At 43.5% G+C, this 13,855-nt stretch overlaps 1 protein-coding gene across 2 annotated transcripts in view; it reads left to right on the top strand.

Annotated features, from left to right (window-relative positions):
• The window catches only part of LOC109890305 (mitogen-activated protein kinase kinase kinase kinase 3), a 76,502-nt gene that overhangs the window by 29,186 nt on the left and 33,461 nt on the right, over positions 1–13,855 (top strand). For both annotated transcript variants that reach the window (XM_020482287.2, XM_031828281.1), the window contains exons 3-10: positions 4,770–4,860; positions 5,438–5,502; positions 7,718–7,773; positions 8,445–8,492; positions 9,091–9,133; positions 9,765–9,837; positions 12,775–12,906; positions 13,539–13,601. In XM_020482287.2, the coding sequence (XP_020337876.1) occupies positions 4,770–4,860; positions 5,438–5,502; positions 7,718–7,773; positions 8,445–8,492; positions 9,091–9,133; positions 9,765–9,837; positions 12,775–12,906; positions 13,539–13,601 (571 nt within the window). The remainder of the gene's footprint in view (positions 1–4,769; positions 4,861–5,437; positions 5,503–7,717; positions 7,774–8,444; positions 8,493–9,090; positions 9,134–9,764; positions 9,838–12,774; positions 12,907–13,538; positions 13,602–13,855) is intronic.

Genomic DNA, 13,855 nt, shown 5'->3' with positions numbered 1-13,855 from the left:
AAGACCATCAATGTTAGGTGTGTGAGCCTGTTTATCATAAAAGAACACTGTACTGTGACGTCTCTGTGTTGTTGGGAATTCCAGTCACTTCAAGGTTGCATTTCAAATGACTATTCCCTATATAGTGCACTACTTTTTACCGGGGCCCATTGGGTGGGGACTTATCATTTGTTACATATTCGTCGCCAAACCCACTGGCTCCAGATCATCTGTAAGTCTCTGCTAGGTAAAGCCCCGCCTTATCTCAGCTCACTGGTCACCTTAGCAACACCCACCCGTAGCACGCGCTCCAGAATGTATATTTCACTGGTCATCCCCAAAGCCAACACTTCCTTTGGCTGCCTTTCCTCCCAGTTCTCTGCTGCCAATGACTGGCTCAAATTGCAAAATCACTGAAGCTGGAGACTTATATCTCTCTCTCTAACTTTAAGCATCAGCTGTCAGAGCAGCTTACCGATCACTGTACCTGTACACAGCCAATCTGTAAATAGCCCATCCAACTACCTCATCCCCCACGTTGTTATTTATCTTCTTGCTCTTTTGAACCCCATTATCTCTACTTGCACATCATTATCTGCACATCTATCACTCCAGGATTAATGCTAAATTGTAATTATTTTAGCCTCTATGGCCTATTTATTGCCTTACCTCCCTAATCTTCTACATTTGCACACACTGTACATAGATTTTCTATTGTGTTATTGACTGTACGTTTGTTTATGTGTAACTCTGTGTTGTTGGCCAGGTTGCAGTTGTAAATGAGAACTTGTTCTCAACTGGCCTACCTGGTTAAATAAAGGTGAAATAAAAAAAATCAAGATGGGGTTTCTGATGTCGTTTGAACTTCCCTTGTTTAGTGTTGAAATGCTTATTGTCTTCTTACAGTGCATTAGAGGTAGAGAATGCACTTGACAGGCCTTTAATGGTTAACTAGATTGACGGTGACAATTGGAGCTGGAAAGTGGTCAGAAGCTTTAAAGAGAGAGCGGGAGAGAGTGTGTGTGTGTGCCCGCATTTATCAGGTGGACCACATGCGGTGGAGTTCGGCCCGGAGGTCTCTTATTAGCCATTCCTGCTAACGCAGTGCAGGAACCCCATCTAACATTCATGCTGCCAAGGTTTTCACCCTACCTCTTAAAATGCCAACAGCAAGGCAACACGAGGGGAAGGTGCCACAATCCACTGTGACAGCGTGGAGTGACATGGAGGTGCTTGTCAGTACGCATCATGGCCAGGGCAGCTGGCACTCTTGACAGATGTCGCCATGATGTCCAGGAGTGCGTTTCGTGGCGACAGGGTCGATGGCTCGAGGTGTGTCGCCAATGCCAAGACCATGGAAACCTACGTAGGCTAGACATAGGCTGACAGATTGACTATTCATAGTGTGTGGAGTGGACACACACACACACACACACACACACACACACACACACACACACACACACACACACACACACACACACACACACACACAACCCCCAAGGGTGGGCGGCTAACACCCTCTAACATGTCACAGTTAACCAACGCCGGACACCATATTCAGCACCTTGTTATATCTGCCTGTCTGTTTCAATCTCAAATGTAAAACGGTTTCCCAAAGATGCTTTCAAAGCTTTAGGCCAACTAATATTCCCTAGCAACAGTTTGCTTTGGTCTAATTGGCTTATCTCGCTTTAGTGGCGTGCTGTGCAGAATTCAAAGAAGTAATTTAATATTTGCTTCTTTTTTTTTTACTTGTTCCAATTTGTTCTAATTTGTGCTGTTTGATTTTCAGATGGCATCTCTGTCACAGTTTCCTTTTCATTTGGGCTGGCTGCCAGGCTTTATCTTCATCTTGTGCTTTGTGCTGTCCATGTACAGCCCAACAATCTGGCTTAGAGGCTGCCAAGATCTGTGTAACTGCTCCAATAGATCACAATCTGTTTCCATAAGGCCCCCTCCACCAAATCTGGATCCTGTTCATTAGGGCACGCAACGGGAAAAGTTTGAAAACATTTTGCAACGGAAAACCAAAATGAGCATTCCGTTTTTGAATTCCTTTTTTCTTCCGTTTGGTGCCTAATGAGCACAACCTTGATTGCTTCCATGGTATCTGCCAACTCTAAGCCATTTTCTGTTAGCCAACATGAGATTGTGGTTGTACAGCCATCACATTATGTGGTCCTTGCTACCTGTCAGTGTATGTGTGCATCCCAAAGGGTGCACCCTATTGCATAGTGCACTGCATTTGACCAGAGGCTTAAACTGCACCAGTCAGGGGTGCAAAGCTGCAAAGAAACTGACCTTATGTCAGAGCTTAAGGGCAACTGCATTCCATTATCCTTGTGCTAAGGTAAGCTCTACTCTTCTGGGGTCAGCAATAAAAGTCTTTATTCCTTGCCAAACATTCACTACTGTTTGCTAAATAGCCCAAATAAAAAATGACCATTTGGTCCATACAGTTACAATATGTAAGGTCTTAGTGACCAGAATGTAAATATTAAACACTGTTTTGTAACTGCAGATGAATACTTCATTCCATGTATTTGTAGGATATTGTGATCAAAAAGAATACATAAGAGTAAATGAATGACAGAAGAAAAAAATACTTTTAGAATGATTCATTGTTAAAGCCATGTTCTTAACTTAAAAAACAACAACATGTAGACAATTCAGCTTGCATTATCTCTGTAATAAGCCAGTAAACCTCCACTTGTGTTCTAAATATAACATATATTTAGAAATTGTTTTGAGTCCAAAGACTGATTCTGTCAAGCTCGAGATAAGTGTGCAGGAGTTTATCCAAAGTCACTCCTTTGGTGTTAGCATATAGAGGCGATTGAAGTCAGTAGTAGGCTTCTCCCCCAGTCCTACATGCCCATAGACACTGATCTTGGGACAGTTTAGCCTTTTCCCAACGAATGGTTAACATTATGATTGGAGCAGGAGACGCTGATCCTGGATCTGTACCTAGGGGAAACTTCACCCCCAGAGCATCCTACACAGTCAGCTCCTCTCTCCAATCCCCTCTGTGCTGGAAAAATGTCACCGCGTCACCGGAGAAGGACAGGCTCACCACGACAGGAAGCACCAGGGCCATCTGACCTTGGTCACTGTTGAAAGTGAATCCTAGGACACTCCCTCAGGAGGAGGCCGTAAGCAGAAAAAGACCCGCAAAACCCCCCCACCGATATTTCATTCATCATAGGGTTCGAGTAAACTTCTTTTTTCTTCTTTTTTGCTGCTGCAGCGCCAACGCTATAGACAACTCTCGCCTTGCATATCCATCACGTTACATACATGTTAATGAGCCATTACGTAAGCCAGCATACATATTTATTTTCATCTCTCATTGAGACTACAGAAGGAATTTTGAACGCGGAGCAAGCGACTGGCTTAGAAATATTGAATAGTGGCGAGAGAGATAAAGAGGGAGGTGTAAAAAAATAAATTATCAGCTTTTTAATGAGGCCTGGAGCGTCCATCATTAAGCCAGCAGTCACACTAAAGTGACTTTGTTCTCTCTCGCGCTCCTCCAAAGCGTTTGTCCCGGCGCACACGTTTATAGACGTTGAGACCCGAGACGGAGATCAAGGTCAGCCCAGATCGGCGCCGTCAGGTCCACGAACCCCAGGGGACATTGGATGAGAATCTCTTTTTTTCGACAATCAACCAGGCCCCGCCGTCTGTCCCTCGGGCCAATCGAAGGCGAGGGAGAGCTTCATGGGCAGTCATTTCTCGTTAAAGCCAATAATCGTGCCCTGCTTCTTCCTCTGAAGAAGCATCGGGTGGAGCTGCGCTCGATAGCTCTGCCTGGGAGAAATGCGCTGACCTAGCAACAGTGCTAGTGCTAACTTGCTGATGGAGAGTGCCGGGTTTGAATGTGCAGCACGCATCCCGTATTGACAGAGCTGCTAAAAACGAAAAGCAAGCATCCCCAGCGGGTTTTCGTCAAGGGCTATTCACTGCCGCCTTGTCATTAAGAGAATTTCTTATCTGTCAGTGTGTGTGCATGTGTTTTGATTGTGTGTTTTGAGTGCACCCTCAAGGAGACGCCCCCCCCCCCCCCTTCCCAAAACATAGCTTCTATTGGTTTCTATTTCCCCAGTTTCCAAGCCCATCACGTTCCCCTGCTTTAGAATAGCGTTGAGTGTCGGGAAACACTGGCCTTCTGGTGGTGTTGACAAGCTGCCAAACTGAATATTCCCAGCCTGTGTAATTATGATCTGTGGAATTGATTCCCCCCAGTGATCGTAGTTGGACGTCGTGCGGCTCATTGATTCTGAGATGTATGGTCCTCATTTGGGAGGTGTGGAGCTTAATGTTTGCAGTGATAGCTTTGCCAGTTTGACAGATGCCTTCATCAAAAGGGACTAGCATAGATTACAAATAACGCATTGATTCTGCTAAATCAATCCTCCGAGCCATTATCTCTGCACATCCGGGTCAGTATGCAGACTAATGCACAGTTGATACTTGTTTAGAGACAGAGAGGAGTCTACTTACCTTTTTTTGGCCAATTCTGTAAGTTCCCAGCTAGTCTTGCCAGAGTGCTTTGGTTCAGCGAGGTGGTTTAAGCGTGTGTCTGTGTCTGCATCAAAAAATTAATAATTCAAACTTATTTTATGCCATTTTATTCATGTAGAAGCAACTGAAGTTCCTTTTAAAGTCATTCAAGTGTGTTTACATACATGTGTGTTTGTGTATGTGTTTATAAATGTGTGTTTATGTACATATGTGAATTTGTCTCTCTCCTCACCTGCTCTCTCACGTCTGCCGTCTCTCCACAGGGGAGGACTTCGTGGTGGTGCAGCAGGAAATCGTCATGATGAAGGACTGCAAGCACTCTAACATCGTGGCCTACTTTGGCAGTTACTTAAGGTAGCATATTTAAAGGCCCGCACCCCGCGCTCCCTCCGTCACCATCCCTAACCTACCCTACCCTTCCCTCCTCCAAACCATGCCCTGGCTCAGTCAATTCCCAGCCACTTACAGGCTAGGAAGTATACACACACACACACACCACACACCACACACACAGGCTCAGCGTGGAGTCTTACTCCACTGCAGTCAAGCTACAGTCAGAGCCTCTGGTCCAACCTAGCCGCACTAATGTTAGCTAGCGATGTGGCTAATTGCTAGCTCTAGGGAAATGCTTTGTATTGAACTGCTCAAGACAAGGGGAGGTGGAGGGTGGCCATACTGAGAAGTTGCAGGGGCTGAAAAGAGGGAAGTTTCAACGCGTTGGTTGCCCGGAGGGCGGTTGTGGCCTAATAGCCAAACCGCATCATGCTGTGTCACGACCTACAAAAGACTCCCAAAAGCAGTCATCCTCCTCATACTCTCGCTCTACCCCCCCAGACTCCACCCCGCCCCCTAGCGTTTGGTTTTTACTCAGACTATTTTGAGACGTACAGTATCGATTGTAATGTCATTTGTTTCCTTTTGCTCTTTACAGGAGAGATAAATTATGGATATGTATGGAATATTGCGGGGGAGGGTCCCTACAAGACATATATCATGGTAAGCATACACAACAACATACACACACATATTTGAAAAATGACAGCTGGTTCAACCGGTACGATGAAGCCAAATTCAATACGTTTCAGTGTGTGGTTTTAAGCTAATTCCTCACTCAAGCTAGGCGTCCTCTTACTAGGGGTACGTCCCAAATGGCACCCTATTCCCTTTATAGTACACTACTTTATGCCACGGCCCAGAGGGAATCGGTTGCCGTGTAGGAAGTAACCTAGCTCCTACCACATAACCAGACAGACAGTTAACAGATTCTTATTACTCTTTTTCTTCTTCTTGTCTTGGTCTTTAAAGGGAGAATCTGCAGTTGCTACGTCCATTTTTGGACTTTAAAATAGATGATATATACCCATTTTAATTCGGGAAGAATATAATTTATAAATTGCCTTGCGCTTAGTTCAACTGTCTTACCCCATCACAACCCAAAATATAAGCTGGTTTTACTCCAATGTTTGTAAACATTGTAAGTTGTAAACAAACACTGTATAGGTTTAAAACATGGCTAAAACTATAAGTTTGATGTCATGGATGGTCAGTCCTTTCATCCATAGCATCCATCTATACATTGGAGTAGTTACATTTCTCCAGGCCTCATCCCGGAGTTGTGTACGAAAGCAGTGGTGGCATGACGTCTTTGTAATTGTTTGAACTGCAGATTGCCCATTTAAAGCACAGGTCATTAGAGCGGCTGTCTTAAGCAGCTGCTGTCGCACTTGTGCGCGCACACACATACACTCACAGAGACCGTGTTGATTCTGCTCTTAATGACTGTGCTGGGCTCAGTCGGCTGCGAGGCCCCTCGTTAGAGAGACAGAACAGCAGTCGACACCGCCAAGTACCGTTGATCTCAGCCTCCCACATATCAGCTCCCCGCTGCCACGGAGACGACGCGCTGCTCGTAATGTCCCCAACCCAAGGCTCCGTCTACGTCTCCGGTGTAAATAGAGGGTCCCCGAAACGGAAGGCGTCTGAAATGCCCTGTAGTTTCGTTGTGTCGTTACATTCCTTGGACCTTTTAACCTCAGTCGTTTTAGATGTTGGGTATTTCTAACAAGGTTTTAGACCCGCCCTGTAGGCAGGTGGCGGGGGAGGTCAAGGGGGCATGTCAATAGTCTAACATAGCTTCCTCTCCGTCTGCATTGATCTGAACATGGAGGATAGGTGAAAGCAGTATGGTAGACCATAGCTGGGAGTATGCTGTCAACAGTATAGGTTCTTTCAGGTCAGTGCCATGAAAGAATATAAAGGTAGGAGGTCATCTTCAACTGAGTTTCCCAATTGAAACATGGTCAATGAGTTGCCAGCTAACCTGTGTAAATATTTGGAAGTAACGTCATCATTTTTTGGAAAGATAAGCTTGAAATGGGAATGTTCTAATTGATTGAACTGACTAACTTGGTGACCCTGCTTTTTGATATACCCCTTAGAGGCCTAAGAGAACGTTAGTTTAATTAGCCCTGTCATGTGACTGACTGCACCTTTTTAATCAGACCCCAATCAACTGGTGCGATCATGGCTTGCAATCTACTTTGTAGAGACTCTAAGAAGATTAGCCTCTCAACGGTATGGCCAAAGCCCTCACACAGCCTAGGATTGAAGCAGGATGGTGTATGATGCGTGTTCTCACTCAAACTGAAGACAGACAGACAGACAGACGGGCAGACAGACAGACAGACAGACAGACGGGCGAGCAAATTCCAGAGGATCATGTTTGAATAGACAGATGTTTTATTTGTTTATACAGGCGATATCATTGAGAATATGCCGTTTCCTGTATAGTACTATAAATGATATTGAAATCTAAGAAGAATCTAGCTCTGTCTAATTCAGTAGCAAATCAATTTTTTGTTCCGTTTTAAATAGGGTTCTGTTGTGCCTGGTCTGTTCTATAGTCCCAATAATCACTGTGAAATAACCTAACGTTGCCAGGTAAAGCTGTCAGATCAACATCCAGTTGTGGACCCTATTGTTGATTTGATGTGATTTGGTTGACACTGGGGTTAAATGACACAAATACTGGCAAATGTGGCTTGAAATGCTGATATGTGTCCAAATAAGACCTTTAGCTTAAATAATATTAAAGATATACATGATACATTTGAGTTCAGGTACCAGATGTTGTCTCAGGCACCAACGACCGAGGTTTTAATAAAGCACGTGTGCTTCTCAGGCTCCAACTATGTCTCTCCTTATCTTTCAGTGACGGGGCCTCTCACAGAATCACAAATAGCCTACGTGTCTCGAGAAACTCTTCAGGTACGTCAATTCAGTTTGCCTCCTCAAGCGCTCACTCTTCTTCTGACACACGTCTTTCATCTCAAAGTGTTGCCTTTGAACGTCCTCTTACCTTTGATTTGACCCATCCACTTGAAATGAGACTGAAAGCAGCATTTAGCAATAGGAAAGGGAGATACCTAGTCAGTTGTACAACTGAATGCCTTCAACTGAAATGTGTCTTCGGCATTTAACCAAACCCCTCTGAATCAGAGAGCTGCGGGAGGCTGTCTCAATCGACATCCACGTCTTTGGCGCCCGGGAAACAGTGGGTAAACTGCCTTGCTCAGGGGCAGAACGACAGATTTTTACCTTGTCAGTTTGGGGATTTGATCCAGAAACCTTTCGGTTACTGACCCAATGCTCTAACCAGTAGGCGACCTGCATAGCAACATCGTAAGGGCTATTGTTGTCATTGATTTGTTTGATTTTGATACACAACTATTATACCATAATAAATCCCATCTTTAGAAATCCCCCAAAATAATAACCAGACTATTGCTTTCCTGGTTAAATGACAATGCTCTCATGCTTTGGAAAAGTATATGTGGTGATTTTGGTTGGATGCTAAAAAGGGACAACATATTAGGATGGGATATTATTTGTGAAGAGGTCAATGGACTGACTCACTGTAGGCATGTTTCCCTCCACAGGGTCTCTACTATCTACACAACAAAGGGAAAATGCACAGAGACATAAAGGTAAGGTGGGAAAATGGCACATTGTAGCAGGAATTCATGGCTTCCATTGCATAGAATAGAGTGCACAAAGACAAAGGTAAGGTGGGACTGGAACAATAACCGTTTCAAGCAGGAATACATTGTGTAGATTAGGATAGAATAGAGGTTATTGTCCTCTTTATTAAGGAAGTCATTTTACACAAGCTTGTACGCACACACAAATAGACCAACAACACCTTAACCCAGACATGTACAATTACATTGACAGTAGTTTTAGTGTCCTCCTCTGGAATTTCTTGGCATAGATGTGCAATAGCCATTATAAAAACATTTCTGACACTAATGGCCACCATTTTAATCCCCACAAGACATCTTTCAAAGTCACTCCAGGCTTTTCCCGGTTCAGTCTTTCCCCTGTGAAGTTTCCTTTTGATAGATGGCCTTGTTAAGAGACTGCTGCAGAAATGAAGTTGCACTGAAAATGTGCAGATACAAGTTAGTTAGACGTTTGATACGTTGTTGAAGGGGGAAAATGGGTAAAAACGTACTAAGCGCTTCCATAGGCCTATGCAACTGCAGATCCATTGTGACGTTCTGATCTTCTTTTATGTGCACAAAGGGAGCAAACATACTGTTGACAGACAACGGGTACGTCAAACTAGGTAAGGAGTCCAGGCGTGCAACTGTTTTCTTTAATGTGTGTTTCAATATGATGAATCATGGCAAGTTGATGAACGCGTGAATCCTCACCTGGCGAAGATTGACAAGCTGTTAATTGCGCTTGGCTGTGAAGAGCACCTTCTGCTTTCACATTCTGTCTCTCTGTCTGTCCTCTCTCTCTTTCTGTGTGTGTGTGTGCGTGCTTTCCTATTCAATGTGTGTAGTAGGCGAAATCAAGTCTGCGACGCATGCACAGCTTGGACAGTGATAATTGTATCAGTGCTAACACTACACTTTATATCGTATTCCTTTTGGAATATTACCTGCGCCAGCTTACAAAATATGTATAATTATTACAATACATGAGCATTGCATGATTTGAATTGATTTCAACATCGTTATGCATAATTATGCATAGCTTATCATCATCAAACGTGTATTAGAAGTTCACTGTATTCATGATAAACTGTTACTGTATTAATGTAACTCTGACTTTAAACAACTCATTTACAAATCATTCATTGGTGAGTAACGACATGTTAATAAAAATGCACGATTAATTATGCTTAATGGAGGCCTCATGTAGATATAACTACAAAGTCAGGCTTCTCACGTCTTTCTTTTCCTCTGCAGCTGACTTTGGCGTCTCGGCCCAAATCACGATGACCATTGCCAAGAGAAAATCCTTCATCGGCACACCTTACTGGTAACGTCCTTCATCACTTCCCCCCCTTCTATCGATTCTCTCTCTCCCTTGATACCCAAGTCAGGGGAATCTATCCATGGATCTATCGTCCGCCATTTTGTCAAGCAGGATATGAATGTGCCCTTCAATTGATTTTAAAAGGTGTTGGACCCCTTAGAGCCGATTTCCGCGGCCCGCATAATAAAAACATCCCCATCAAAATCTATCAGTTTAGGTTAGAGAGATGTTTTTTCTGCATTGCATCTGCCGATGTTGCCCTTCCGCATATGCAGTAATAGGTGGTAGAGCTAGAGCGGTGCTTGTCGGACCATGAGACATCCCGAAAATTGGTCTTCTTATGAAAACGTCTGTAGCGTTCGAACGGTTTGGCCTGCAAAAACTATTACGACTATTGAAAGATGAGACGCACGAACACGATGGCGTTCTCTGTGTTGCTATACGGCCCCCACAAGCCTCACAAGACTTGTCTGAAGGTACCATTTGAAACAGACCTGAATCCAATCGAGAATCTGTGGAAATAACTGAAAACTGCTGTTCACAAATGCTCTCCATCCAACCTCACTGAGCTCGAGCTGTTTTGCAAGGAGGAATGGGAAACATTTTCGGTCTCTCGATGTGCAAAACTGATAGAGACATACCCCAAGCGACTTACAGCTGTAATCGCAGCAAAAGGTGGCGCTACAAAGTATTAACTTAAGGGGGCTGAATAATTTTGCACGCCCAATTTTTCAGTTTTTGATTTGTATGTATGTATATATATATATATATATATATATATATATATATATATATATTTGTTTTTTCTAAACCCAATCCAGCCCCTTACCCTAAACTGGTTTTTATCCTAACCCCAATCCAGCCCTTTACCCTAAACTGGGTTCATATCTTAACCCCAATCCAGCCCCTTACCCTAAACTGGGTTCGTATCCTAACCCCAATCCAGCCCCTTACCCTAAACTAGGTTCGTATCCTAACCCCAATCCAGCCCCTTACCCTAAACTGGGTTCATATCCTAACCCCAATCCAGCCCCTTACCCTAAACTGGGTTCGTATCCTAACCCCAATCCAGCCCCTTACCCTAAACTGGGTTCATATCTTAACCCCAAAGCTGACCCTTACCCTAAACCATGTTGGTATTTAAATCCTGACCCTACCCTTCCCATACACTGATACATCACACTCTTTCTCTGCTTTGAGCCCACCCCTCTCTTTATTCATGATTTTGTTTAGTCTGATGTTTTGACTCCTATTTTGTAGTTTTTCTGTTTAATATCTATAAAGCGCAATGTAATACATTTAAAAAAAAAAGTTCAGCAGCAGAACGACAGATTTTTACCTTCAGCTCGGGGATTTTTACCCCGTCAGCTCGGGGATTCGATCTTTCAACCTTTCGGTTACTAGTCCAACGCTCTAACCACTAGGCTACTTTCCGCCCCATATATAGTCCCATGTATTATTATAATTATTATGCTTTGCGAAAACCAAACACTGCAATCCACAGTAAGAACCTCATACCAACAGTCAAGCATGGTGGTGGGAGTGTGATGGTGTGGGTATGCTTTGCTGCCTTAGTACCTGGACGACTTGCCTTAATAGAAGGAACCATGAATTCTGCTCTGTATCAGAGAATTCTTCAGGAGAATGTCTGTCAGGCCATCCATCTGTGAGCCGAATCTGAAGTGCAGCTGGGTCATGCAGCAAGGCTATGATCCAAAAACACACAATCAAGTCTACATGAAAATGTCTAAAAAGCAACACATTTTTTGTTTTGGAATGGCCTATTAATGTCCAGACCTAATCCCAAATGAGATGATGTGGCAGGACTTGAAACAAGTAGTTCATGCTTGATAACCCACAAGTGTTGCTGAGTTACAGCAGTTCTGCATGCAAGAGTGGGCCACAACTCCTCCACAGCGACGTGAGAGAGACTGATCAACAACTATAGGAAGCGTTAGGTCGGAGTCATTGCAGCTAAAGGTGGAACAAACAGTTATTGACACAGGAGCATTGGGTGTTGCATAACTTTGTTTATGAAATAAATATGTAATTGTTGTGTTATCAGTTCACTCAGGTTCCCTTTATTTGATATTAGGTTTTGATTGAAGATCTGATAACATTCAGTATCAAAAATATGCAAAAATAGAGAAAATCAGAAAGGGGGAAAATACCTTCTCACAGCACTGTAGGACAGACACTTCAGAACAAACTTCCTTTAGATTTTTTGGGGGGCTACTATCTGTTGTTCCATGTAGTGACTGTTATTCAATATGTTCGTATGGGCTCATTTTATTATGGGCTAGTTTTATTCATTTTTTTTATATTTCAAGGGGTCTTAAAATTCTAAATCAAATAACTAAAGGATCTTTGGTATGACCTTAAAACAATTCCATATGTTAGCTTAGTAGAACCCCCGCCCAGCTTAGGCAGGGCTTCGACTCTAGTCTAGGGAGTTAACGTGTCAAACATATTCTGATTTATATTGATTGATGATGGTGCCTAGTGGTTATGCGCGTTGGGCCAGTAACCGAAAGGTTGCTGGTTTCAATCCCTGAGCCAACTAGGTGTGTCTGTGCCCTTGAGCAAGTAACTTAACCCTAATTGCTCCTGTAAGTCGCTCTGGATAAGGCCATTTTGGGGCCTTAAGCTAGATTTGGGTGGGTTGCCACCCCTGACCATGGGGGAAAAACATTTTAGTGGCCCCCCACTTGGCAGCTCTAGTGGTTGCGCCACCGCTAAACAAAAGTTTTGAAATATTTACAAAATGTGTTCATATTTATAAACATTTATAAGCGAGTTATTGGCACAGTTGGTTAGACAGTGTGAGTTGAGAGATCAGCGTGAGTTGGTTGAGATGACCCTGTAGTGTTAATTGCTATTGACTGTGCCAAGGCTATGTGGTGAATGGTTCATTTGACTGAGCCGACTCCCTGTGTGCAGGATGGCACCCGAGGTGGCAGCCGTAGAGAGGAAGGGCGGGTACAACCACCTGTGCGACATCTGGGCAGTGGGCATCACCGCCATCGAGCTGGCAGAGCTGCAGCCGCCCATGTTCGACCTTCACCCGATGAGGTTAGTGTTTGGACCCGTTGGTATCAGACCAGGGTCCTTTTCTTTTTTTTAAAGGAGAGTGGACTCTCCTTTCCTATTTAGTTGTTTTTGACAGAGACCTTTATGAAATGAAGAGCAGACAGAGAGAAGGGGCCAGTAGGTGCCGGGATTCTTATCCATACAGGCAGGGGAATCGTATACACTCACACCCCACATATGTATTTGGACAGGGAAGCATATATTTTTTGGGGCTCTATACTCAAGGATTTTGGATTTGAGATCAAATGTTTCATTTGAGGTGACAGTACAGAATGGCACCTTTTATTTGAGGTTATTTTCATACTTATCTGTTTTAGCGTTAAGAAATGAAAGCACTTTATGTAGATAGTCCCCCATTTGAAGAAGTCTGTAGTATTCAGAGAAATTCACTTATAGTGTATTGAAGTAGTCAAAAGTTAGTTATTTGGTCCCATATTTCTAACATGCAATGACTCTACGAACTCGTTGTATGCATTTGCAGAACATAGAGAAAGCAGAACATCATTATTTTAAATGTATGCTTAGTAAGTTAGCACCTCTGAGTAAAAGCAAGGATTGTAAGTGTAAGGACTGATTTCCTTAAATACACAACTGTACTTTTTTTCCCCCCTCAGGGCCCTGTTTTTAATGACCAAAAGTAACTTCCAGCCGCCCAAGTTGAAAGACAAGGTGAAGTGGTAAGTGTCTTTTAGGGTTGCCGCCTGCAACATTACCTACACTCTGGCCAGTTCTATTTCGCTACTTGAACACACCGTCCTCTCCCACCCCAACTCTTATACATTAGAACTGAATGGGAAAAAATATGTAATACAATATTAACGAATCAAATCAAAATGCTGCTAAAATATTAACAGTCAGACACGCCTGTCACGGCGTTAAAGGAGCCTCAGATTCGTGTCGATGTCATTGGACTCCGAGAAAGGCTGTTTTT

The sequence above is a fragment of the Oncorhynchus kisutch genome, linkage group LG1 (genome assembly GCF_002021735.2).
Source record: "Oncorhynchus kisutch isolate 150728-3 linkage group LG1, Okis_V2, whole genome shotgun sequence".
Taxonomy (NCBI): domain Eukaryota; kingdom Metazoa; phylum Chordata; class Actinopteri; order Salmoniformes; family Salmonidae; genus Oncorhynchus; species Oncorhynchus kisutch.
The sequence above is the reverse complement of the archived record's forward strand: the minus strand, read 5'-3'. Positions and strand labels throughout refer to the sequence as shown.